The 27,176-nt window shown below is 52.7% G+C and overlaps 1 protein-coding gene across 1 annotated transcript in view; it reads right to left on the bottom strand.

Moving 5' to 3' along the window:
- Nucleotides 1-25,890, bottom strand: part of LOC131267255 (cadherin-related tumor suppressor) — a 40,249-nt gene extending 14,359 nt beyond the window's left edge. The window contains exons 1-6 of the mRNA XM_058270081.1: nt 20,521-25,890; nt 10,343-10,651; nt 5,391-5,624; nt 5,103-5,304; nt 1,345-1,532; nt 845-1,270 (exon numbers count right to left, since the gene is read on the bottom strand). Coding sequence (XP_058126064.1) covers nt 845-1,270; nt 1,345-1,532; nt 5,103-5,304; nt 5,391-5,624; nt 10,343-10,651; nt 20,521-25,890 — 6,729 coding nt within the window. The remainder of the gene's footprint in view (nt 1-844; nt 1,271-1,344; nt 1,533-5,102; nt 5,305-5,390; nt 5,625-10,342; nt 10,652-20,520) is intronic.
- Between the last annotated feature and the right edge of the window lie 1,286 nt (nt 25,891-27,176).

Genomic DNA, 27,176 nt, shown 5'->3' with positions numbered 1-27,176 from the left:
TCAGCATTGATCCGTCGGCTTGTCGGCATCTTCCCGTCTCGTGTTCCTAGCGTCCGACCAACCTGGCCAACGATGCGGTTCGCTCTTCGCTTCGCTCGATACCGGTGTCAAAATATTAAGCCCACTTTAACCACCGCGAACGGCACATGGAAAGGAACCGATTATTAATTCGTTGCAATTTGTGATAATTTAGTTTCGCATAGATTTTCGTACATCCCGGCAAGCGTATCGCGAACCCATTAGCGTGTGCATGCGTGTGTTGGGAGTGTGCAATCGTTTGGTTCGGCGGAACGAAGACGAAAATGAGAAGAAGTGAAGTGGGATCGTCGACGCCGACACTGCCGTGGGAAGTGGGCGGAAGAGTTTCCGAGCGGGCGCGCGCTCGCTCAAGATGTGTCTCTCGTGTGCAGCTCGCCGCGGGGATGCAATCGACTTCTCGGCTGAGCCGGTCGCTTGTGCATCCACATCTCGGCTAAAATGGGGATGCCGCCGACGACGGCGCAGGATAAGGAACCGCGTGCTTTCGAAGCATTCGGGAGGACTAAGGTGAGCCGCGGCTTATACGAAAGAAAAATGATGAATAAAGCATTTCGTGACGCTTTCAAATAAACAGCGAAAACGTTTTAAGTCAACCGACTGCGAGAGAAAGGGCGAGCGTGAGGTGGAGGAAGGATGGGACCTGGCACGAAATGCCAACGCGCCGTCTTCCTCCGGTCGGTGGGAGCAGGTAAGGGGAGACACACAGACACACACCCATCCCCATGGTATTGAGCAAATATTTGAATGCGGTAAAAGATGATTTGAGATCAAAACTCGAAAGGTGCATTCGAGAAAAGCTACTCACCTGCAGAACGCTCGCTCCGATGCTGGCATTCTCGGCGATGGCCGCACTGTACTGCTTCGGGTCGAAGATGGGACTGTTGTCGTTTTCGTCCAGCACCGAAATGTGGATGCGCGAGGTCGTGGATTTCGGCGGATCGCCTCGATCCTTGGCGATGACGTTCAGCTCGTAGCTGGAGCGGGCTTCACGGTCCAAGGGCCCCGAAACGCGCAGCAGTCCGTCCGCTTGGCCGACGGTGAATGAGGAGACCGGGGACGTCGCGTCCTCGGCCAGCTGATACTCGACGTACCCGTTGCGACCCTCGTCCCGGTCGATCGCCTTGATCGCCATGATCACCGTGTTGACCGGAATGTTCTCCGTGACGCTCGTCTCATTCGGCGTCACAAACTCCGGCGCCAGGTCGTTGATGTCCTTCAGGAGGATCGTCACCTGTGAACGAAATTTAAGTTTAAGAAGTCATTGCGCCAGATCGATGGTCAACGTTTTCCCGGCGAGTTTTGTACCTGGACGGTGGACGAGAGTCGCTTCTCAGGCTCCGTGGCGCAGTCTCGAGCCGTCACTACCAGGTTGTAGGTGGCTTTCGTTTCCCTGTCGAGCGCTCGGTGCGTCCGGATCGTTCCATTGCTCATGACCTGGAAGTCCTCGTTGTCGTCGCCTGCCGTAATTGAGTATTCGATGCGTCCATTGACTCCTGAGATTAGAAAAAATGATGCCGTTCGTTAACGTCGTTTGAAGGAGGCGCTGGGAAGCGTCATCTAAATGCGATGAAAAATAATTCAACGAGCTGTCACGATCTCCATTTAGCGGAGATTCAAATTTGTTTACGAAAAACCACTGCAGACTGTGTGAATAATGGTTCTGGAATCACCATCACCATTCCATCCCAACCCATGCCAGCAGCATTATTAAACCCGATAGTCGTAAAGCTGTGCTGGAATCCGACGACGATCGTCGCCGTTCGATTCGATTCGATCGGTGGGAGCGGTGGATTTGAATGATGAAAACATTTCATTACTGCCATCGCGAAACCTATACTTACGGCCCGTGCTCATTAAGGATCCAAAATAAGTCTCTCGTCATCTCATGTTTTCCCCCGGTGTCCTTCGCCGTGTCTCTTATTTCGCTCAGACCAAGCACGAAAAGAGCTGCCAAATTGCCAATATGATTCCGAGTACGAATCCGAAAGATCATTGAGATATCTCCTGCCATGCCTCGACCGACGAATTGGCGTTGCACTTACACACGACGGCATGACGACACACCGATACTGCTTTGATCCGACAATGGGAGCGGCGCAATCCCGAGGAGTTCCTGTTGCACCGAAAGCCTCCACCGGCGAAGCCCAAAATACCCCCTTCCCCAACACCAGAGGACAATCAAAGAACGGCTATATTTTCGTTGTGCTCCTTCCCTCGCGCCCTCGGGAAATGCCCCACTGGTGGGAGGGTGGGGTTGGCTGCCGAGTGGGTTTCGTGGTGGCGAATTGAATGCAGAAAGAATGCGGTGTTTATTAATTTGCATAAAGCAGCGGGCAGCAGCAGCATCGGTAGCCAGGCAACGGTTCGACCATTGATTGCACGAACGCGCGTCGCCCAAAGCCCGGGAGGGTTGATTCAGGAATGCTCCTTGGCAACGGAATGTCATTGAACTTGAACACCAGTGATGTCGCCCCCCCCTTCCTCTGGCCATCACCAAAACAAAATAAAAACGCCACAAACCGCCGCCGAATTCATCGCAACGATAGATTATTTCGCGCGATCGTGTTCCCCACGCTCTTGGAAAGTGGCTAAGGTGAGATCGTTAAATTAGCATCAGAACGGACGAAATAAAACAGCGACCGAACGGCAAAACAAAAATCCACGGGCGAAACGAGCAGCGTAAAACATTTGCCTAATCTCATCGAATGGTGTGGTTGGGAGTATGTGAGTTCAAGTATGTATGTGCATGTGTGTTGCATAAACTTACGTTGCAATTTCTCTTCAAAAGGCGTTAAGAATGGTAATCCCCGGGAAAATGTATTGGCAGTTCAATATTGTCCAGGTAGTTACGCTGACTGCAAGACGTGTTACACTCCACAGAAAGTCGAGAGATGCCAAGAAGGCCCGTGCAAACAAGCAAGAGGTGACAAGATACAATTGTTTCGACTGATGTTCGACAAAATCATTTGCTGCTCCAACCCCACACGGGCCTGTCCATCACCCCATTGGCAAGAAAGACCATGGCCGCGACGACTAAAGCCTGAAGGTGGTCGTCGAACGTCCCGAAGTCGTCCTACGCACGGAAACCATTTTTGTTTCCCCCTTTCGCGCAACTTGATTTGTCTCGCTGGTGGGTTTGCATGTATGTCAAAACGTGATGTTATCTTGGACCGAAAAAAGAGAAAAGGAAACAGATAGTTGAAGGAATCCCAACGCACCACCGAAGCAGATCCGAGGACGACACCTTCATGCTTAAGCGTAGTTTGATTAATAACGCTCATCAGTCTTCGAGTGCTTAAGAAACTGAACGTGCGGGAACCGTTTGGGAATATGGTTGCGCAATGTTTGATTGTAGGATGTCTTACGTTTTCTCTCTCCTCCAAAATATCAACCATCTGGGGTGCGTCAATCTAACAAGATGCGAAGATGCGAGACTTTGAACTGTGTGGGTGTATGTAAAACAGCGAAATAAAGCCGTTTGCATTCCTCCCATCTGGCTGGAATGGGCTCGTTTGGGGTGTCTATGATTGTTTCGTCGAGATTTGGAAGGCAAAGAAGAACAGAACTTTCCCGCGGTGAAGAATATACAGGCCATCAACTGAGCCTCGAACTGGGTGATGGACCGAGGAACGCCAGAATAAAAATGTATATTCTATCGATATCTATAAATTTTGAAGTCAATAAAATATAAACCTAAACCAGGCGGCCTACACATAATCGTTTGAAGGCTTTTTTTCTTTTTTATTTGTTCGTTCTCCCTTCTTTTTGAGGCTTGGCGGTTTGAGAGGCTGCCATTGTTAGAACGGATCAGCCTGCCATGCATACACACACGATAGCCCAATCACACGAACTCATCATCGATGGCCCGAGACACTCATGCGAGTGGCATCGCGTGAGAATAAAAAAACCAATGGGCAAAAAAGGTGAATACAGAAAGGTTAAGCCCAAACTGATGGAAGAAATTTGTTTGGCATGGGATTAAAATACAATTTAATGGAATCACTGTATCTTCCCTTTCGCTTCGTCGCCATCGTCGGTCGCAGTGCGGGGACATTTTTAAGCGAGATTATAAACAATTTTATAACTTATCGCACTCGTCCAGCCCCATTCGGCGCGGCACATCGTTTCGTTCCGGGATCCCGTCCGGCCCGATTCCGCCTGTCACCATCGCCATCGTTGTCGTCGTCGTCGTCGTCGTCGTGCTGTGCAATATATACAACATGTTTTTTGTTTGGTTGTTGTTTCGATCTTGGCGGTCAGCGCGGTCCGTTGGCCGGAACGAAGGAACAAAAAAAAAAGCCAAAAAAGAAACGAGATTCTCGTCGTCCCTAAACGGACTAACCGTAACCATCCCTATACCCTCCCCAAAGCATCTCCGTCTAACGACAGACGAGGCGGAGGCTAATGGAAGAAAAATCTACCGCTGCCGATCAGGTGAGAAAGGCATCGCTGTTTACGGGAGGGGTGAAAAAGAAGTCTAAGAAACCCGAGGGGCAGCACAACCAACAGAAATGGAACTGGAAATGGCAGCCGAAGCAGCAGCAGCAGCAGCCGAGAGCAGCAGAGAAAGTCGTAAGAAGTAATGTGTGCAGGGAAATGTAAATGTGGAAAATGGAGAAACGTTAGATGAACGAATTTGTGAAGTCAAAATAGGAATATCGACGCTAGATGAATCGGATCGAGAGTGAAGAGAAGAAGAGAACGAAGAGAACTGAAATTTAAAAAAAAAACATACTAGCCGGTGTGGAAGGAGAACAAGCATAAGATATACGCCACACACACACAAACACACTAGGGACCGCCAGGCTGCTATGTGCTATTTTAATATAAAAATCGATTATTTAAATCGGGATTTACAGTTAATTTTTGGTTTATTGTTCAGACAAATGGCTAAACGAGCTGAGACGGGCCGACATTCGGCTTTCAGGGCGATCCCGTACGGTGTGGCAATTTAATTTCCCTCGTAGGTTCGGTTAAGGTAAATGTTTATGATGATTTGGCGTTCGATGATAAAAATTGCGACTCTTGTGCAGGGTAATAAAACATGACCCAATTCCACTTACCGGAGTCTATATCGGTGGCGCTGACCGTAACCACGTCGGAGTTGATCGGCGCGTTCTCGAATATTTCGTTGGAGTAGCTCATCGGATCGAAGATCGGCGCATTGTCGTTCAGGTCGACCACGTTGCAGTAGACGGTGACCGTGCTGGATAGGCTGGGAAAACCGTTGTCCTGAGCCTGCACGACCAGTATATAGTGCTGCACCTGCAGAAACGGAAGAGGAAAGAAGGAAAAGTATGCGTCTCGTTTAGCACGGGGACGATTTCGAAGGACTTGCTATAGCTTCCTACCTCCTCGTAGTCAAGTCGCGCTGTCAGGGTGAATATGCCCGTCTGGGGGTTGAGCGAAAACACGTCGTTCGCCCAGTCGGAGATGACGGTGTAGGTGACGGCGGCGTTGGTGCCGACATCTGGATCGGTCGCCGCGATCACTCCGAAGTGGAAACCACGCTGCGCATTTTCCGGAATATCGAACGAGTACGCCGGCTCCGTGAAGACGGGCGGATTGTCGTTGGTGTCGGTGACCTGCAGAAGGAGGGGGGAGAAAAGACAAGAAAAACTTACGTTAAATCAATCAGTATCGCACCTCTGCGCTGAATTACTGTGAAAGTGAAAAAGTTACATCAACCATCGGGGTCACTGTCACTGCACGGACACTTCCTTCCCCTCCCCGCTACCAAATTGTTGGCAATTAAAGTGTAAGTAAGAGAAAGAGTTCCGAAAAAATGAGCAAGGGGGAAAGAGATAATTTTCTGCCATTTTATGCCTCCGCGAACATTTACGCTTTGTGTAATGAATACGATACGATAGTGAGTGAAAGGAAATCAAATGAAGTACTGTTAATATCACCCATCGCCATTGGAGTGCCGTTGGTGTCGAATTGTGCCGCTTTTTGCTATAACGCTCTATGCAGGAAACGCTGGTTACGCTAGCGACCCGCCATTGATATCCAATCAGGCGACGAATAACGAGCGAATATCGTTTCGAGGAATAAATCCAAAATGGTCGAGGCGGGTTCCAACTTTTCGGCTCATAGCAAATCACCATCACCATGGTCCCACGAACGCATATAGCCCACCCGTGTTAGATGACAATACATGGGCATGGTCTCGTTCATGCACCGAAACGAGCGAGTTGCTTTCGCAGGGTTCGTCGCTTACGGTACCGCCGCGCAAGTCGCTAACGTCCCGAAAGGCTTTCACTGCGTGCAGAGACGCGTTGCGTTGCTCAAGCATCAGCCGTTCGGATGATTCCGCATAACAAGCTCATGGGAACGATCGGCCCAGCGTCCTCGAATGGCTAGATAGCCCTATCTAGCCTGTCAAATCAAGCTTTCTTTTGGGGCCGGGAAGAGTTGTGGGTATGTCATTGCCTAAAAGAGAAGTGGATTTCGAGCTCGAACCGGGGGCCGAGGGGACGCCGCTCTCGACGGGATTCACTACACGGTGCCCACTCCATGCGGGCTCCAACGACTGGCCCGTGTGCCCTTACCCTACGGGGGGAGCGACATGTTGTTTCATGGGCACATAAAAAAAAAACCCAACTCCAACTCCAAGCACGCCACGAAGCCACACGGATGGGGATGACACCGAACGAACCCGTGGAACGCGAGCCGCTACAACCACGAAAGAAAAACACTTTTGATCTCCATCTGCTTATTTATGATTATGATTATTTTTATTAAATCATTCCCATTCGTGATTAAATATAAGTATGTCATTGTTGAACGGAACGTTAGAAGGGAATAGGAAAAGGCATGGGAGGAAAAAATAACACAGGCTAATAGCGGAGGGAAGAACGCGAGGAAGGAATGCGCAGAGAACGTTAAAGAAACCCGTGAAGGATAAATGATTCATTTGAGTTTCTTTGTTTAAATTGGATAGAGGCGAAGCTCGGCGAAGCGGGGAGAGAGAAGGCTTCATAAAAAAAGGCCCAAGAAAAAGATGGTCGGCCGTGTTGGCATTGCCTCTGGAGCCGTAATCGACCCGCTGGGGTCCGAATTCGATTGATAGACTTCATAGCCTTTGACGTTTGTAAGTCCGTGTCCCTTCTATCACTCCGGTTCCGCCTCGGAGCTAACTGTCAATTTCTCTTTTATCGGATCCCGCAGGTCGCCAGGCTCGGTGGTGGGTAGAAGCCGGAATAGACGGGTTGTGGCGGCGACGAAAAAATCTTTATTTGAATATTCATTTCATGGCTACAGTCCCAGGCCGGGCCGCCGGGACGGCGATGGAGGGATTTTGAAAATTATGTATACCACAGCTTGGCGGTGCTTGAAGCGGCGTAAGGTAAGGCGCCGCGGGGTGAGGTGATTGCGATAGCGGAATCGGGAATCTGATAGATGAGGCAGAAAGTTTTATAGTGACCCCTGGGAAAGGGAAGCGGCAAGGGAAGCAAAACTCGAAAGATATCCAAAACATTCGAACAAATTCGTTTAGCCGAAATAACAACACGCATGCATTGTTGACTCGAGTTGATCGAATCAACGGGCACGGGGGGGAAAGCAACATCTCACACTTCCCCCCCGCTCCACCCGGGACCAGCCACTCCCATGCCAAAAGCCGCCACCAGCCGGAGCATGCCCGGGGATCGTCGGTACGTTTTACATCGGAATATTTGGCCAGATTCCCATTTTGTCTATCCACTGGTAAACACGTTTGTCAAACCACGGGAGGGCCATTCTCAGCGCGTCTGTCCATTAGTTTTCCTCCATCATTCCATTGGCTACGCACCTAAAGTTTTGTAGATGGCCGAACTGTTCCCCGTTTGGGGCCATATTTCGGGCTCCGATTCGCCGTCCGAAACCGTGCTTGACTGCTTACAGTAACATACATTTGTTCGCTTACCTAGTAGGCGTCTGCATTAATTAATGGTAAACGTGTTTACACGCGGTTGGGAGGACTTTTGAGCAGCGAGCAAGTTTCTGCGTGGGCAACTCACTATTTTCCCATTGCTCACCTTGCCAACTCGTGGCTCAAACATACTTCTTCTCTCTACACCCATTACTCTGGAGTGTTTTTTTATTTATTTCCATGACCAATTCCTTATTCCTCCTCCACCACCAAATAGAGTCATGTAATCATCTGACGGATTCGAGCCATTCTCGATCTTGATCGTATTGAACAAAACGAGCGCTACAAGATAAAATCAACCAGGCTCCGACGAGGGGATGGAAGGGTGGTGAAGGTTCGTAGAGATCCGCGTGGAGCACAATTCCACCGGTGGAGACATTGAAGTCCCTCAGGGCGGTGATGGTCCATAAAGGAGATCTTTGAATTTGTAAAATGTCGGTCTCCCGGCTTCGAGCGTGGTCCGGCGTGGAAGCACCAACACGCGTGCAGAACCCGCGAAAGGGGGATTATGAGTGTGGCATATATAAAAGAGGTACGGGACAGGGGTCTTGACGGGTCGGGCGGGGTTGCCCGAGGACCGACAAATGAATACACTTCACATACAGAACGGCAACAGAACTCCGGCTGCTCCGCGATGTCAATCAAACTTTAATAATGAAAGATAACATACATACGAGCATGTAAGGGGTTGGCTACCAGGCCGGGAAGTGAACGAAAACTGGCATAAAACCTGTAACGCATACAAACACACACACACACACACACGCACACATGAAAGCGAGAAGCATTAAATGTGTAGTGTCTGAAATCGATCAAAAAGATAAACCTTAAATTCCGCTTCGTCCGTTTTACGGCCGAGGTTGTTACTCCTTTTTTTATTTTGTTCGCCATATGCACAATTTAAGGTAATTTGTATTACGCTTTCAAACACAACCGCAAAACCGGCATTCCCCCCGCCCTCGCCATCCCCTGCCACACACATGCAGATTGATGCGCCCTGTTTGAAAGGATACTGATGCAGCATCGGATGTTTCTAAATTTTTGTTCCGTCATTCTGGCGTGATTTATATTTTCGGTTGTGATGAAGGGAGGGGGAAGAGTAGGGGGAGGGAAGGGATGTTTCTCGCAAATCGTGAGTACTTTATTACCGGTCGTAAGTTGCAGTTGGACTAACACGATAGATGATCCAAGTTGGTCTGGCGATGTGTTTTCCTGAACACCGTCATCCAATCTCACCGAGCGCGGATTAAATGACGCGCAGTTGAGTTTAATTTTCCTTCGCAACGAAAACAAAAATCGTCCGTCGCGCCCATCATGTGGCCATCGCATAATTTCCTTATCTGCATCGGCGCTTCAGGCTGTCGAAAGTGCAGAAGAGGGAGCGGGTCGAGCTCGAGAAACGAGAAAAATAAAAATGACAGTCAAATGACTCCGCTGCCCGATAGTTTGCCGAAGAATTTTCCCGCAGGCTCCATACCAGCAACAGCACCGGCGACGGCAGCGTTTTTGGGCAAACTCGGACAGACACGGCCTGACATTGACAAGCTGGTGAACGTTTGATGAAGAAAAATGACTGTCGAAAATTATTATGTGCGCGTGTTTGTGGCTTGGGCGCAGGATTTTCTTTCATGCCTTCACACAGATGATCCGCTCATCTGTGCGCGGATCGGCATTTCGGGAATTGCTGGCGGTATTGGGTGCATAGTCCAAAGCATCGAAAAGGAGTGGCAGAGAGAGAGCGGGGGGTCGGACATTCCCGTACCAAGCTCGTGGAATGTTGCTTGTCATAACCTTTGACCGCACCCGCGGATCTCATGCTGTGCGCGGGAGGGACATCGCGGTCCGGAAGAAAAGGAAGAAAAGAACCGGGGGGAAAAGGTGTGCTGGTTGCCATTAAGCAACTATCTGCAAACTACGATCTGCGATCCGCACCCCTCCTGTAAATGTGTGTGAGAGTGTGGGGATGGTGCGTACCATCCCATTGGACATGCGTTTGCGTTCGGTTCGCTTCCACGGAAAGGCGATGGCTTTGTGGCGATTAAGATGGAACAAGGATGCACCTTGCTGCAGTGGAACGAATGCAAAGGGAGGAGATCGGGCGGTGCCGATGCATACGAAAAGGGAGAGGGCATCTTTTTAAATGTGTTTCGAATCAAAGCAAAACGCAGCGCGACGCCTCGCGTGTGCGTGTGTGTCTCGATTGGCTGGAAAAGCTTTTATGATTTTCGGTAATCAATCAAACTCAAGCGCGTGAGTCAAGATTTGGTTTGGCATGGCCGAAATTAAGGGAGAAAAAATAAAACAGAAAAAGGAGGCACAGAGAGGGGACGAAGAAGTTAGCATAAGGGATGTCCTGGGCGTTGCGGAAGGGCGACGCTGGGGGGAACTTACCTGGACGGTGATCGTCATTTCGGTGCTCTGGATGCCGTCCGTCACACTGACGGTCAGCCGGTACGAGTCCTCCGTCTCGCGGTCGAGCGTGTCGCCCAGCTTGAGCAAACCGGTTTCCCGCTCCAGCGTGAACTTGGCCGTGTCCCCCTTCAGCAGCGTGTACTCCAGTTTTCCCAGCGTATCCGGATCGGTGGCGGTGATGCGCGCCACCGTCTGGCCGACGGCCAGGTCCTCCGACACGCTGAACACCGTCGGGAGGTTCTGGAACTTTGGCGGACTGTCATTCTTGTCCAGCACGTTCACTCGGATCTGCAAAGGTAAGATGGGTATAAAGGGGGATGTTTAATTACAGCGAACGAATTGGGGGTAAATTGAGTTTAATATTCTTAACGTAGCCCAAATACGCCACTACTTGAGCCATCAGCCGATGATCTTGTCTTCATCTGACGACATCCTAACTTATGCTAACCAAGGTACAAGACAAGTAGTGATCCGTTACTTTAACGCTGAAACGATCTTTTGGGATCGCTCTTGAAGAAACAGTGTGTTGGTTGTAAAGTTCTGATCGGATTGCTGATTGCACCTAACTTGCAACACGATATGGGGAGTAGCTCAAGGCTTCACAAATGATTTCATGGCATTCCTGCGTGAATGTGGCGTTAACATTGTAACGATTTGGTATTTTGATTGGTGCGAACACCAACAAGTCTCCCTGCATTCGTAAACGGATTTGTTTATTTCGTCACAAATAAAACAGCGTCAGTGTAAGTTGTTGTTTCCCAGCGCAGCAACGCACATTAAAACGCGCAAGTTGCCTCAGAAGGTAGAATCTGGTGTACGAAAGGGATCTTAAAAAATTTACTAGCGCCCAAGTTCGATTTCCTTTTCCGCGCAGAGCAAACTGGAGATAATTTTAGGGAGCCGGTTGAAGGGATTTCAATGCAAATCCCTCCACGTGAAGACCTCACCCGGAAGGACGTGAAGAAGGACCACGCGGTAATATCCCGACCCTGGGGTCCGAACGACGAAATAATAACTCGCGCAGGGGTCTTAACGGCGGCGACAATTCGCAAAGTGGGAAGCACTCAGCTTCTCTCACGGGGATGCATCGCAAAAAACATCCCCCCCCCCCCCCCCCCCTCCACCCTTTGCCTTTGTCTTCGCCTTCGTCTACGGAGTTGACGCTGCCCAGTCAGCCTTTAATGCATGCGTTGCCCTTCACGTCTTGACGGCTTTCCGCCCGGCCGGCATTACGGCTGACGTTTATTATACGACTGTCAACGAGCCGGACGGCGAGGAACGTCTATTAAAATTATTCGCTTTCCTTGCGTCATGTTGATGTGTTTGGACGCTGTAAAAGGGAGGTAATAAAAACATCACTTCATTCATTCCCGGCCGCGAGTCGAAAGACAAATCAGCCAAACTGGAAGATTGCCCCATCCCGATACGCCCCGGTTCGGTGGAAGGTGTTATCGATCGGGAATAGATTTCACTCGTTCTGGAGGGTCATTCTGGCATTCCACACGCTTTAATTCCACGCTAAACTTTCGAAATGTGCCTACCTAGGAACTGACTCAAACCGACACAAACAGTTCATCCACTTAATTATGACTAGAATTTGAAGCTTCTTCTAAAAAAAAGTTATGACCGTGAGTGATCTACAACTACGTGCACCTGATACGATTTGTGCGAGAAAACAAAAAAAGGTGAAAATATCCATCCTTTCAAGGAACGCTCGGGAAGTGCAAGAGAAGCATGAAAGATGGCGAAAGCGAAAAGCGGGCCAAGAATAAGTGCGAAGGGACTGGCCAAACGACATGGATGGAAATAAAAATCTTTAAAAAACATAAAAGGTGGACAGTTCGGGGCACAAGACAGACGGAATGGGCCGGCCAGAACCGGCCAGTTGGTTGGCCCCGGCTCGGACATTAGCTTGCACCGCACGAAACGGAGTCGGTGTTTCCCTCCGGGTCATGAAACGGGCGAAGGATAAATGCACCGGTGATGAATGAGACTGAAATTTAATGTTTGTGTACCGTCATCTCGTGCGGTTTTATGTTTACCAACCGACCCGAGCGGGCGCACAGTGGGATCTTTCAGGAAAACGCATGGCCTTAACCGGCTTCCGATGTCTGCATTTGCTTACATTATTATAAATTATCAAATAATTTTTAAAGCGTTTCAAACTTCAAAAATAAACCGTTTGCACGGTGCAAACCGAAATTAAGTTTGGGCAAACGGATAAAATGGTTCAAATGACCACTCATTTTCACGCATTGGGAACACTGTGCGCCGGATGGAAGCGACAGAAACTAGCAGGTTCGGGTGCACTTCATCTGCATAGAGTGGTGCACCGGCGCGAGTTGTGCACTTCTTTCCGAGCCTCGCTGCAGCAGCAGCGCGATGTAATGAGCCGGAAAAAGGCAAACACTCGCCAACCAAGTCGAAGCAATGGGCCCGAGGAAATTTTGCTTTTATGTTTTCTCTCTAAAACTGGTAAAATATCGAAACAATTACACATTTTTAAAGACAATTAACCTCGTCTGGGAGGCGGAGGTAGTAGTTTCTGACGACTGGCGGCGGTTTTGACGTGCTCTCTTATGCTAAGGAAGAAGGTGCCCAAGGAAGGCAGGGTAAATGGACGAGTGTTCACCTCAGGTTCTGCCACAGTCCCTACCTTTTGCTGGTGTGGAGGTGATATAAAATTTCAAGCCTAACGGCTTCTACGAGCGCATCGTATTTTCTTTTGCATAGAAAATCTACTTGCAATTGATTTAATGACTTATCCAGAAATATCCATCCGGTCTCGGTTGATGAGTGGCAAAAGTGTCTAAAACTTTTACAAGTTAGTTCTACACAAGGAAAAGTAGTCGATTAAACCTATCAACTGTTATATTCTCGAAAAAAAAAACTGAATTGAAATATAATAAGAAACGAGTTAAGTTTAAATGATAATTAAAAACCAAAATCTTCATCTTAAGTAATAGATATATTAAGTTTATTCATGGATAATATTGCGGTAACCGGTTCAAAAATACGCTTTAAGTTCCACCCGAATCGCAGCAACCGTCGTGCGAGTGGTGCGTGCGGTGCAGATAATCTCAAAGCAAAAAAAGGAAAATTAAAAATAAATTATCAGAACTTCTGGTATTACGGAAACACTTAAGAGGGCGGTGTGTCCAATAAACGCGTGCGTGTGCGTAGTGGTTGCGCACGAAACCGGGGCGACCGGGTCTAAAGAGGTTCCCAACCAAGCTCGACGGAAACCCATCGCTAAAGGATTTCTCTTCCTCCCATTGCTGCCCAAGAAAGAGAGAGAGAGAGAGAGAACAAAAGAGGTAGTAATTGTGACGGAAAGCAAGACAGGTACGGGTGTGAGAAAAGAGGAAGGTTGAAGAGCGCAGCCTCGTGGTCCGCCGGTTTTGGTCGCCATTCGCGCAACAGGCTCCCGAAGACCCCGACATTTTAACCGGCAAGGAAGCGTGCGATGGACGATGAAATTTGCACTATCTTTCGCGTTCATGGTGACGAACCGACGGTGCACGACGATTAAAAATGACCGACCAGCCAAAGGATGCAACGTGAACGCGCGATCGCAGCATCGAAGGCATCCTTTGGGCGAAATGTTATTTTCATGTCGCTCATAACCGTCGCTCCATGTTGTTGGCCAGCGCTTGTTGTTGTCCATGCAGAATTCCTTTTCTCTTGTGTTTGCATTTCTTTTTTATTTCGGCAGCAGAATGAAAAGCGACCAAAGTTTGGTCTGGATCGAGTAGCCATTGTTTTAGAACCCCCTACTGCCGCGGGTAGGCTTGGGCGGAAAGCGGGCGAGAGGGGCAGAAATGTTGTAAAGAATGACGCGAAACCTTGAGACCGTGTAGTGAGAAAGTGGACGCATTTATGACGGGCTTTCTGTTCTCGGTGAGGATTCGGTCGACTTCGAGAAGCGAAGCTACACAGCACAACACATTAGGATGTCGGGAGGATCATGCTCACGCCACAAAAGAGTACGACGGAAAGGAAGCGTTGATTTAGCTTACGAAAACCTTACAAACAGGATGCGAAAAGGTGTGGTGTGAAAGGATCTTTTAGAAAATTACTGCTTTCCTGAGAACGAATGCGATAATGGGGTAAATTGAGTCACTAATGTAGATCAATGTTTTAAGGTAGCATATGCTGCCGATTCACTTCCTTTTCTTTGCATTCTATGAATCCCGAATCGTGCAGGGTTGGAACAGCGTTTGAAAATGAGCATACACCACGTAGGAAATGCAATAAACGACATCTTTGCGATAAATTTCCAAAAAGTAAGGAACCGTCCACACCGTCCTTGCCGATTCGCCCCGAGAGCAAATGGTTCTGGTATCGCACTCCGGCGCTAAATGTTGTCTCGGAGTACTTGTGTGTGTCTGTGTGACAATGTGTCCTTTTCGGTCGCCTTTACCGTGGGGCGGCTTCAATCGTTTTACCCGCGGAGTGAGTGCAAATTTACGTTCGCATGGGATTCGGGCCCGGGTCTCGCGATGCCCGGGTTAATTATTCCAGGAATTAAAACGATGAGCGATGATGGCAGCGAATGCGTTTGACCACCGTCGGAGCGACAGAAATGGCCACCGGTTTGTGGCCACGGTTTATGGCGTGGAATGCGGCAGAAAGAAATATAACACACAAGAGGAAGCTCCAAGGATCGAATGGTAGGAAGAAAAAAAGCAATGAAGGAAGGAAGGAAGGAAGGAAGAAAGAAAGGGGTAAGGGGGTAAGGGTGGACATGTCCGATGGGGCGACACGCCATCACTCATCGTCGTTAATACTGTCGCGGTTAGGAGAATGCGCCAAGTTGATGTTGAGAGAATTTTGAAAGATACTGGACCGAGATAGGAAGGAGAAAACATAAAAGCATTAAACAGACAATCGTTGCCCGCAGTTACTGATGGGGGTATGTGGGGGGAGGGTGAAGGGATGTCGGACGTTCGAAGTACTTTGCAAGTTGGCCGGAGTGTGTTGGTTAGCCGGTGTAGATTTTTTCCTCTCTGTTCAGTTATTTTATACCTTAGCCTTACATAAGTCTCGTCACACTAGGCCGAAGCGAAGGAAGAAAAGACGCATGGGAGGTCAGAGGGAGATCATCGTCTAAGAAGGGCATTGGGAAATATGAGAGGGAGCTCGCATCAAACTCTTCGACGAGGTTGTGCACATTTTTTCGGTCGCAAGAAGGGGAAAAGAAACCACCACCAGGGCTAATCTAAGACGGAGCGGAATGCGCCACAATTGGAAGGCGCACCGACACCAACAAATTGCCGCAACGAGACGCAGTTAAACCGGCCACGCGGAGGTTGCCGGCGCGTGAAAATGGAGGCAAATTTAAATAAATTAAATAATCACGTACCGCGCCCCACGTTGCCTCGTGCTGGAGCGCGATTCGACGTTGACGTTCGTTTGACGGACACGAAAGGCAAATTCGCGCTTCTTCCTCAAAGCGGCACGAAGATGATGATCGCTGCCGGACTTCTGCACGGATTTCTCGCAACAGTCAAAATGCGCCCGTAAGGTACTTCGAGCCGTAGATATGAAGTTATAGCTGGTCGGGGCAGGAAGCCGCAAGTCGTTAGCCGCGAGGGAAATTGTAGGCAAAGCAAGAAAACCGGGGCGTCAACGGAAAGAGAGATAAAAAATTGGAAAAAGGAAAGGATTGTCCCCGACGTTATGCGCAATGAAAAACCGTATCGGACTCGAACTCGCGCTACTGGATCGTTAGAGAGGCGGGGAGCAACGGCAACTTTCACTTGCTCAGCCCGACGACTGCAGAAAACGTACATACATTTCAATTAAAGGTACATACTTTCAATTTTAACGTTACGTCCGAAATCGTGGCAATCGTGGCTCACCGGCTTCTGTCGCGAGGTCTACCTGTCCGAACGGCAGCCAACTTGAGCTTCGCCAAAGAAAGCTGGCGAGCGTTTTCCGCGCAAGCAGACAACCAGACAAGACATCTCATCACGCGCTGCCTCGATGTGGGAGGCGAACTTGAATTCGCTCGCTGTGGAAATTGCTGGTTTGTGTTTGTGCGGAAGAAAAGGTCGCTTTGATTCGACACCGCGCAAGACTAATGCCCCGTCCCACTGTCCTCTTATGCTAATTCGTCCTATTGATACTTTCATCCCACGATTTGTCTTCTCCAACGGGCCTTTTTCCTCCGGCGTGCCTTTTCCCCGTGCCTTCTTCCGTGTAGAACATGGATTGTACGCTCCCGACGTGGGCTATCCTCGGTTAATTAAATCACGAATAAAAACTGGCTCGTCTAAGTCCTTTACGGTCGGCCAAAGATTACTCTTACCTGCATTACTGTGGCTGAGGTTCGTTAGTTAAGGTCCCGACGTGCTCTTCGAAAACTAAAACCGAATCGATTGTTTCACGTTTTGGCGCTCGCTCAAAATGTATTCGGTCAAAATTAGTCACTGCTCCTTTCGTGTAAGTCATCGTGTGAACCGCATCTCGGAACGGTTTCCAGCCACTGGGTGGGTTTGTCTCTCTCTCTCTTTCCCACTCTCGTTTTTCCCTCCTGCGTTTGCCGCGGATACTGTGGCGGAATGGCCGAGCGAAATGCTTCGCTACGCACCATGGAACACGTTCTGGCCGTAAGAGAAAAAAGGACTTTGGTCTTCATTCCGCCGGCAGCGAAATTCGCCCGAACCCCGGACCGGACGACGGATGGATGGATGGATGGATGGACGGAAAGACATGGAAAAATGTGCCCGGCTGATGCAGTAATTGCCGAGCCGCAGCGTCCACCGTGGCGCAGGAGGCTCGCAAGTGGAGCCCAATCGGGACACAATCAGAAGCCGCCAGCATCGGAGCTGCGATGACCGGGATGGGAAAAGGGAACAGGATCCGATGCCTACTTAGCATTCAGATCTCATAAAACATTTAGTCGGACTGTTTTATCATAAAAATATTCTTAAATATGTTGATGCAGGGCGATTTGATGAGGCTGATGATTGATCTGAGGAATTTGAATCGGGCCTGCCTGTGTTAGTGGGCTTTTATACGAATAACAAACTGTTTTTCTTTCAAAGTTTTGCATGTTGTAGGGTTGTAGTAAAATACTCTCTTACATTTTGATAGTGAAAGGCACATGAAAGAAGGCTAAAAGTCTTTTTGAGTCATGTTTCGATGGTCTAAGGCTCTGGTTAGAAAATGCATCAAAATGATGACGGGCCAAACCCTGCAGAGGCCAAGTGGTGATGCAACGATGGCTTGCCGTAAAAGCAACCCGCAGTTAGCGATTGTCTATTTCATCGGCTTATGTAACAGAATCTCGCGGTAAATTATTGGACATGAAGCAGACTATCGATCGTGAACTACGACAAATGCCGGTTATGCTCCGTCGTGAAGGATCTTCGACCTGCGATAATGCCAAACGCTGACGCTGAAGCAGCGCTGCATCGGTTTCGGAATAGAACTGTGTGTATTTGAAGTGAACCTATCCATCAATCATCTATGCGAAGATGCTAACTGTGTGGCGAGCGAAAGGTGTAGAAAGGAGAGCTGCCTAAACGAGCGACCGGAACCGTCTCCGAAACTACGGCTGGCCACGTGATTGGCCATCTGCTCCAATCCCGGCCGGTTCAACACCGGGGTATGATGCTGGATGCTGATCTTTTCGCAATTTCATGCCCCCGGTTGTGGCTCGTTCGCGCTCGACTCTGGCTTAAAACTTTGTTAAATTATTCAAATTGAACATCGTTTACAAAAATAAACGATAATTACTATCGATCGGGCGAGCCCTTGGCTGCTCGGGGTGAAATATATTTCTGCGCCGCTCGCGCTCCTCGAAAGTGTTCCAAGCAATTGTGGCATGTTTGCAAACGGTTCGAGCTGGTCTACTGCTGTTGCTGTTGGTGCTCCCGCTGGAACGGCCGATGCTGCGATGCTAATGTATACGAATGCTGTGCCGGAATGTAAAATTGGGCACAGTGGTTTTGGCTGCGCCAAAGGAAGGAAGGAGGATTTGGAAGTTTGATGGAGTATTCGAAATTAGTTCAGGAGTAATGATCGAGCGCTCAGCGGCATTATGAGTGGATTGGTAACGGCATTTGGGACCTGAATTCGTTTGCATGATTTGTTTTTCCTCCCTCCCCAGTGGGATGGGAAAGGAAGACGGAACAACAATTACACAGCTTCGAATGGTTAAAGATGTGTGATTGGACTGCGAGCTCGCTGGAAGTTGCGCTGGAATTTTGTGTTCATTTTCATAATCGTCTTGCTGCTCGTTTTGTTGTACACTTTTATAGACGTTAAGTTTTGTTGAATGGTTCTTGAGCAAGCCTATTTTCGATTATTATTTGTTCCATGTGGAAGGTTTCCTCCAGCGAAGGGTGATCTCGTTGTATCTGGCAGGGTGTTGGTGTGCGTCATGTGTACAACATTTGCTCGAGCGCATCACAAGCGAGTGGTTTTCATGCAAAGCAACGTGCACAATCCAAACACCAACACCACGAAAGGCTCCCAACGCAACAAACAGGAACATGAACGATGCAATGGGACTTGAGGCGCGTTCTGCAGATAACCAATCGGTGCTGTCCCGATGCCCCGGCCACCAGAGACACGAAGGGAAGCGCCGAACCGCATGCAAAAAGGTCTCTCCGATGCTCCGGTGGTAGCGTATGCGTATGTGCGACCGATAGCGAAAAAAGGGGAAGACAAAGGAGAAACCAAGAGATTGTAACCGTAAACCCTGCCAGGGGACGGTGATGGGGAGAAGGAAGGGGATGTCCAGGGATGGAAACCACAAAGCCGACAGAAAGTGCATTCTTTTACCATCGAAACACCTATAATCTGGTCTCATAATACTTGCCTAGAAGCGATCGAAGCAAGTTATGCAGCTAGTCGTTTGGTTCTCATTATTTATCGGACCTCCGGACGAACGCTCGTCGAGACCTCCTCGCCCATCATCTCCGGGGTTGTTGGAGAGGAAGGAAGACACATTTTCATTTCCACCTATGCGGTTTCCACCAAAAGCGCCCGAGGAAACGCGCTCGGGTTCGCTTGGGTGTATGTTTCAGATAATTTGCTCCGAAGCAAGAAAAAGGTACGGCGGGGTTCGTCGCTTATCGACGCAGCCGAGTCTATCGACGGTCCCACGATTTGAAGGGAGATCTCAACCCGTTTCAATAAGCTCATGACTTTTAATTTCAAACACTTATCACGGAAGGGTTTTCGGAGGGGGGGGGGCATCTTTATGGCGCGGAATGTCAGTGTTGCTGTGGGCGCCAAAGGCCGCCGTTTAACGAGCTTGCGAACGGACTGGGGTCCCAAAATTAGGGACCGTTTGTAGCACAGTAAAACGAACACTTCATGCTTGCTCACTGCAAGCCGGTCCGAAAGGTGCGTTTCGTTCGTCCTTATCGCGAATCAACCATCGGCGTAGCCATTTTTTGGCAGCTCAACCGTAGCTGAAACAATGGCTCTGGGAAATGGCTTAAACCAGCCCGTAAATAGTCATTCCATTGCGCTGGGTCGTCGAAAGCAAATTTTCCATCACCACCACCCCCACAACGAGATGGTCCATAAAATCCGCTCTCCTACAACGAAAGATGCATAGATAAGGAAGCACCGCAGCATTAGGATTAGGCTAGCGAGTTTTATTTGCCGGTTTTATGAGCATTCTACGCCTTCGGACGAGTTGATTTAATTAGAGCGCGTAATGTCTCCATCACCCTCGGGAACGGACAACTATTTGAAGGAGGGAAGGTCACTTAGCCACACGTTCGCACATTGAAGATACACTGGTGCGATTATCTAATCGGAAAGAATTCCCAGCAAACGGATCCGGTGGAAGACTTGTTACTTGGCTTCAAAAAAGTATGACGACATCGCCTGAACCATTACAAACTCGTTAAAACTCAGCTTCTTCTGAGATGTAGGACCATATCCCAGAATGAAACAAACTTAGGTAAGATTAGCTGCTCTGAAAGTCTTTTGGATTCATTTTGAGGGAAAACTACTACACTCTTAAAATCATCTCTTGAAGTCGTACAATTCGAAGACTCGATGTGTGTAACATATTCTTGTTGAAATTTGCCTCGTGAAAGCGTTCTGCGACTTATCATCCTAAGAGTCATGCGTGATCTTTAAAGAATTCTCGATAAAAGCGCGAGGAAATGCCCACGGAGACTCACCCTCGTGCTGGTAGTTCGGGGAACGGCGCCGACCGCGATCGCATACACCTCGACGTCGTAGTGCTCGATTCCGGTTTCGCGATCAAGCTCGGCCGCCGTCGAGAGGATGCCGAGCTTGGTGTCGATGTCGAACAGCCGATTCACCTGCCGCCCGTCGACGCCGGAAGTGACGTTCGTCACGTAGTACTCGATGTCGCTGACGGAGTTGAGGTACGCGGAGACAGTGAGGATGCTCGTACCGACCGGTTCGTTCTCCGACACGCTCCCGGAGAGGTCCTTCTTGGCGAACACGGGTCCACCGGCGGCTGCGGCGCCGCCCGATGCGAGGATCGTGAGGTAGGCGTCACTGCTCTTGCGCTCCGCCTGGACGGCCTCGTCCGTGGCCCGCACCGACAGTTGGTAGCGGATGTCGGGCTTGAGGATGGGCTTTCGTAGCGTGATGGCGCCGGTGGTGCGGTGGAGCTGGAAGAGGTCCGTGTTGCCGCCGATCATCTCGTAGGTGACGAGCCCGTTCGAGCTCGAGTCGGCGTCCTCGGCGTGGATGCGCATGATCTCGGTCGCGGCCGGGTCGGAACCTCGCCCGCTCCCGGGCAGAATGGCCGCGTTCATGGAGACGAAGACGGGCGCGTTGTCGTTCACGTCCTCCACGATGACGGTGACGAGCTTTTCGGCGGAGAGGCGCTCGGCCGCGACGGGCGCCTGGTCGGTGGCGAGCACCGTGAGGCGGTAGGTGTCGATGGCCTCGCGGTCGATGGCGTGCAGCGTGTGGATGACGCCGGTGGTCGGGTTGATGCCGAAGTGGCGCTTGCCGTCGGGCGGCGGGTGCTGGTGCGAGATCTCGTAGCGAACCTGGCCGTTGGCGCCCGAGTCCGGATCCTCGGCCGTCACCGTGACGATGGGCGTGTGGAGCGGGATGCCCTCGCGGATCTGGCGCACGATGGCGGTGTTGGGGAAGGCGGGCGGGTTGTCGTTCGCGTCGATGACGTGCACCGTGAAGAGGACGGTGGTGGCCAGCCGCGGGTTGCCGCCGTCGGCGGCGGAGATGTTGAGCGCGTAGGCGGGCGTGTCCTCGAAGTCGAGCGGCTTGTGCAGGAAGAGCGCGCCGGAGAGCGGGTCGATGTGGAAGGTGTCCCGGCGGTTGCCGGCCGCGATGGAGAAGCCGATCTGCGCGTTGGCGCCGAGGTCGAGGTCGGTGGCGCGGAATCGCATCAGCTCGGTGCCGGTCGGCGTCGTCTCGACGATCGAGATCTGGCTGAGGGTTTGCGTGAACTCGGGCGCGTCGTCGTTCTCGTCCAGCACGTCGATGGTGACGGTGGTGGACGCGCTCAGCCGGTTCTGCTTGGAGGCGTCGTGCGCCACCACCGTCAGCCGGTAGGAGGCGGTGGTCTCGCGGTCCAGCGGCCGAACCAGCGAGATCTGCCCCGTGGAGTCGTCGATCGCGAACCGCTCGGCCCGGTTGCCGTCGGCGATGTAGTAGAAGACGTCCCCGTTGAGGCCCTCGTCGGCGTCGTGCGTGTAGACGCGCACCAGCTGCGTGCCGATGGAGGCGCCCTCCGAGATCTGCACGCGGTACGGCGCACGGATGAACACGGGCGCGTTGTCGTTCACGTCCGTGATGAACACCTTGATCTTAACGCGATCCCGCAACCGAACCAACCCGTTATCCGAAACGGTCGCTTCGAGGGTGAGGAAGCTTTGGCCACCGAGTGCCTCCCGGTCGAAAGGCCGCCTCGTGCGGATGAATCCGTTGCGCGAATCGATGCTAAAGTCCTCCTCGTGATCCCTCGCGCCAACCCCAACCGCCGCCGCCGAGGACGACGACGACGACGTCGAGGAGGACGAGAGCATGTAGATGAGCTCGGCGTTCCGGCCAATGTCGCGATCGACGGCCGTCAGCTTGCCCACGAACGTGTCGGCCGGCTCGTTCTCGGCCACGCTGAACACGAACGTGCCGTTGGTGAACTGCGGCGCGTTGTCGTTCTCGTCGATCACGTGCACGATGAGCGGCACGGAGGAGGAGCGCGAGACCGGCCGACCGTCGTCCATGCAGACCACGGTGAGCGCGTAGTAGTCGCGCTGCTCGCGGTCCAGCGCGCTGCGCACGAACAGGTAGCCGTCGGGGAAGATGCCGAACTTGCCGTCCACGTTGCCCTCGACGATGGCGTACGAGATGCGGCCGTTGGCGCCCGCGTCGGCGTCGGACGCGGCCAGCGCGAAGAAGCGCGAGTTCACCGGCATCGACTCCAGCAGCGACGTCTCGTACGAGGTGTGGTCGAAGACGGGCGTGTGGTCGTTCACGTCGTCCACCGTCACCTGCACCTGGCTGCGGGTGGTGAGCGGCGGGGTGCCGGCGTCCGTCGCGCTGATCTCCACCGTCAGCACCGTGCCCGGTTCGACGGCGAGCGAGCGGTTGAGGTACAGGACGCCGGTCGATTCGGCGATCCGGAACAGGCCGGCCGGATTGCCCGGCAGGCCGAAGGTGAGCCGGCTGTTCGGGCCCGTGTCGGCGTCTCGCGCCCGCGCCACGTACACCTCCTGCCCCACGGCCGCGTTCTCCGGCAGCCGGACGTCGTCGTGGTCGTGGTCGAGGAAGGCGGGCGCGTTGTCGTTCAGGTCGACGATCGTCACGTTCACCAGCGTCTCGCCGTACGCCGGACCGTTGCGGGCGGAAACCGTGAGGCTGTAGGAGGCCTTCTGCTCGCGGTCGACGTGCCGGGCCGTGCTGATCACGCCCGTGCGCTCGTCGATGCGGAACGAGGCCAGCGGATCGCCGCGCACGATCGCAAACTCCGCGCCGGAAGACGCCGACGCCCACTTCGTGCGCACCTGGCCGACCTCGCGGTTCGTCGCGCGCCGCTCGAAGCCGTTGTCCTCGCGCAGCTGGAACGTGTAGCCGGCCGGCGGGCCCTCGAAGCCGATCTCCTCCAGCAGCGCCGCCTTGATGATCTCGACCGTCGCGTCCCGCTCGGCGCGCCGCCCGCCCCGGTCCTTGCAGCCCACCACGAGCTTGTGGATGGCCGTCGGAGACTTCTGCAGGTTCCCGCGGAGCGTCACCGCGCCGGACGCGGCGTCGATGGCGAAGAGACCCTCGGGCACGGCGCTCCGCAGCTCGTACTGCACCAGGGCGTTCTCGCCCTCGTCCCGGTCAGTGGCCGTCACGCGCACCACAACCGTCCCCGGCGGGGCGTTCTCGGCCACCGGCACAAAGTAGCTCCGCGGGTACAGCTCCGGGTTGTTGTCGTTGGCGTCGGACACCGTGAGGCGCACGGTGGCGCTCGATGACTGCGGAGGCGAACCGTGATCCCTTGCGATCACCACAATCGTGTAGGCGGCCACTTGCTCCCGGTCCAGCGCTCGGCGGGTCGCAATCTGCCCCGACACCGGATCCAGCTCGAACGTTCCCGGGTACGTGCGGTCGACGGCGGGGTGAAACGCGTACGTGATACTCCCATTCGTTCCCTGGTCGTGGTCGACGGCCGTCAGGGAGACGATGACGGTGCGCGGGGCGACACTCTCGCTGACGGTCACGTTGAGCTGGGGTTGCGCGAACGCCGGCGCCTCGTCGTTCTCATCCAGCACCGTCACCTTGAGCTGCGTATGCGCCCACTTCGGGTTGGGACCTCCGTCGCGCGCCGAAATGCTCAGCTCGAGGTGGCCGTGGACCTCGCGGTCGAGGGGCGCGCGCGTCGTGATGAGCCCCGACGTCGGATCGATGCGGAACCACTGCTCGTGGTTGCCGGCCACGAACTCGTAGAAGATCTGCGCGTTCACGCCCGTGTCCTCGTCCGTCGCCGTGATGCTCACCACGTACGTTCCGGCCGGCGCCAGCTCGCTCAGCACCGCCGAGTACTCGGACTTCTCGAACACCGGCTCGTGGTCGTTGACGTCGTTCACGTGGATGATGAGGTGGGCGGTGGCGGTGCGGGGCGGCGCCCCGCGGTCCATCGCCACCACCGTGAGGTTGTACTTGCCGATCTCCTCCCGGTCCAGCACGCCGTTCACGCGCACGATGTAGAAGCTGGGCGACTTCTCCAGCCGGAAGTGCTGCAGGTCGTTGCCCGCGATGATGCGCAGGCTTGTGTCGCCGTTGGCGCCCTCGTCCGCGTCCACCACCGAGACGGCCGCCACCACCGAGCTGTTGGCCGCGTTCTCGTCCACCGTCGCGAACCGGCCGGTCGGCGGGAAGTACTGGAACCGGATCACCGGATCGTGGTCGTTCGTGTCGACCAGGTTGACCGTGACGTACGTGCGGCCGTCTTGCCGCGGGGTCCCGTGGTCTCGCGCAAACACCGTAAACACGCAGCTCTTGGGGCAGCTCTTGCCGTCCCCCGGACAGTTCTGATGCGGGCAGGCGAGCCGCTCCGTCGTGGCGATCACGCCCGTCTCCGGATCGACGGTGAACTGCGTCTCGGTGTCCGCGAGGTAGTACGTGATCTTGCTGTTGTCGCCCAGGTCGCTGTCGGACGCCATCACCTGCAGCACCGGCGTCCCGGGCAGGACGCTCTCGTTCAGCGACACGATGTAGTCGCTGTGGTCGAAGATGGGCGGATTGTCGTTCACGTCCAGGATGGTCACGTTGACGCAGAGGTAGCCGTGGCGGGGCGGTTCTCCCCCGTCCCGGGCCGACACGTTGAGTGCGTAGAAGCCGCGACTCTCGCGGTCCAGCTTGCCCGTCGTCTCCAGGTGCAGGTAGAAGACGTCCCCGTTCGGGCTGGTCGTCACCGCCAGCCGGAACTTGTCCTCGTGGTTCCCGTCCACGATCCGGTAGTCGTCGGTGACGCCGTTCTCGCCCACGTCCCGGTCGGTGGCCGCGTCCAGCAGCAGCCGCGTGCCCGTGATGGCGCTCTCCGAGAAGGAGACGGCGATCGTGGGCTCGGGAAACTCGGGCGCATTGTCGTTCACGTCCAGCACGGTGATGCGCACCTCGATCGGGTACGTCGGTTGGCTGGAGAGGATCACCAGGTCGTAGCGGTCGTTCCGCAGTCCCTCCCGGTCCAGCACGGCGTTCGTCTTGATCTCGCCGGTGCTGGAGTCGAGCAGGAACTCCCGCGGCGGCTCGTTGAAGCGGTATGTGAAGCCGGGCTTGGTCGGGATGTAGCCCACCACCGTGCCCTTCGGTTCGTTCTCGTACAGGTTGAACTGCACGCGCGTCTCGACGGCCCTCGACTGCATCGCGCCGTCGCTGGACGAGCGCCGCCGGGGCACAATCTGCACGCCCTGCTGCCCCAGCCCCACCCGCATCCCTAGCCCTGGCCCCGGTCCTGGCCCGGGACTGTGGGCTCCCACCTGCTCAATGGCGGCCGCCGCCAGCAAACCCAGCGTCACTACCACCAGCCAGCACCGCATTTTCCCCTCACTTGCACTATACATTCTTCTACTTCTTCTGCGCATACACTCTCAATCACTTCCACCTTCGCTTCCGCGTAATTATCTATCTATTCACACTTTCGCACTATCGAAATGGATTCACGGCACCTTTTTTCGGAATTTTTCCTCGCGACAGAAAAGGTGTTGTTCTACTGGACGGCAGCTCCTCCGGTGCGTCATAATGCTGGCATCCCGCATCGAGCCCCAATATCGAAACCGTCACTACCTTTGTCCACCCGACTTCCTGCGTCCTCGCCTTCCAGCAACCGGCCGAGGTACGCCATCGGTGGGGGAGGTCACTGCACACACACACACACACTTATACACACACGCGCGCGCGCGCGCACACACAGGAATGGACGGACGCACACTTACACCACCCACACCATGCTCGCGATCGAATCAATCCGGTGGCTCACATCACCTCACTCGCGATCAACTAATTTCGGAACGCACAACTACCGGAACCACACTTTGAACCGTTGGAAGGGGGGGGGTGTTGATTGAATGAACTTGTTTGGTTCGGTCCTAGATCGCCCTGCCAAAGGTCTGTAAAGAGAAGAAGAACATCACATTAGCACAATTTGTGATTCCGAGATGCGATTTGTTTTTCCGAATAATTAAAAACTCAGCTTAAGTCAACCACTGCATCCAAACCGCGACCGCTGGAGCGGATGTGCGGTTAAGTAGATTTATTCGTCGAGCGCGTTTCGTGAGATTTCATTACCATATTTTTGTTTGCGATGGGAAAAAAAGGCAAATTGAATTAGTTACAGCAGTTACTCCCTCCTTCGAGTTCTGCCCACGCCTCGCTGGCTCGCGCCACACAACGCAGCATAATTTTATAATTATAATAAACAATACGAGCATTCCTGCCCACTTCCTCACCCCACAAACGACTCATACACACCCCACCCGTACGACCGATCGTCCGGCTCATTTTCGAAACAACCAATTCATCCCAAACCCGCGGAACATCCCGCGAGTGAATATACATAAATATATGTTCATGTACATGTTCTGGATATATACATATGGTCGTGTGTATGTGTGTGTGTGGGAGGGAGGGGGGGGAGGTATGGGGATCGAAAGGCGCCTAGTCAGCATCAGTCACCACGCGGCTCCCCCGTTGGGAGCTGAGTTGTGCCCTTTCTATTCACGTTGGGTTCTTCTACTTTTCTTTCTTTTCCCCCTCGTTCGGCGTTGGATGTCTACGAAAATGCCGCGACTACGAATCAGAGCTCGTTGGCATTTTCTCGCTGGCAAAAAAAGGGTGGCTGTGTTTGTCG

The sequence above is a fragment of the Anopheles coustani genome, chromosome 2 (assembly GCF_943734705.1).
Source record: "Anopheles coustani chromosome 2, idAnoCousDA_361_x.2, whole genome shotgun sequence".
Lineage (NCBI taxonomy): Eukaryota > Metazoa > Arthropoda > Insecta > Diptera > Culicidae > Anopheles > Anopheles coustani.
The sequence above is the reverse complement of the archived record's forward strand: the minus strand, read 5'-3'. Positions and strand labels throughout refer to the sequence as shown.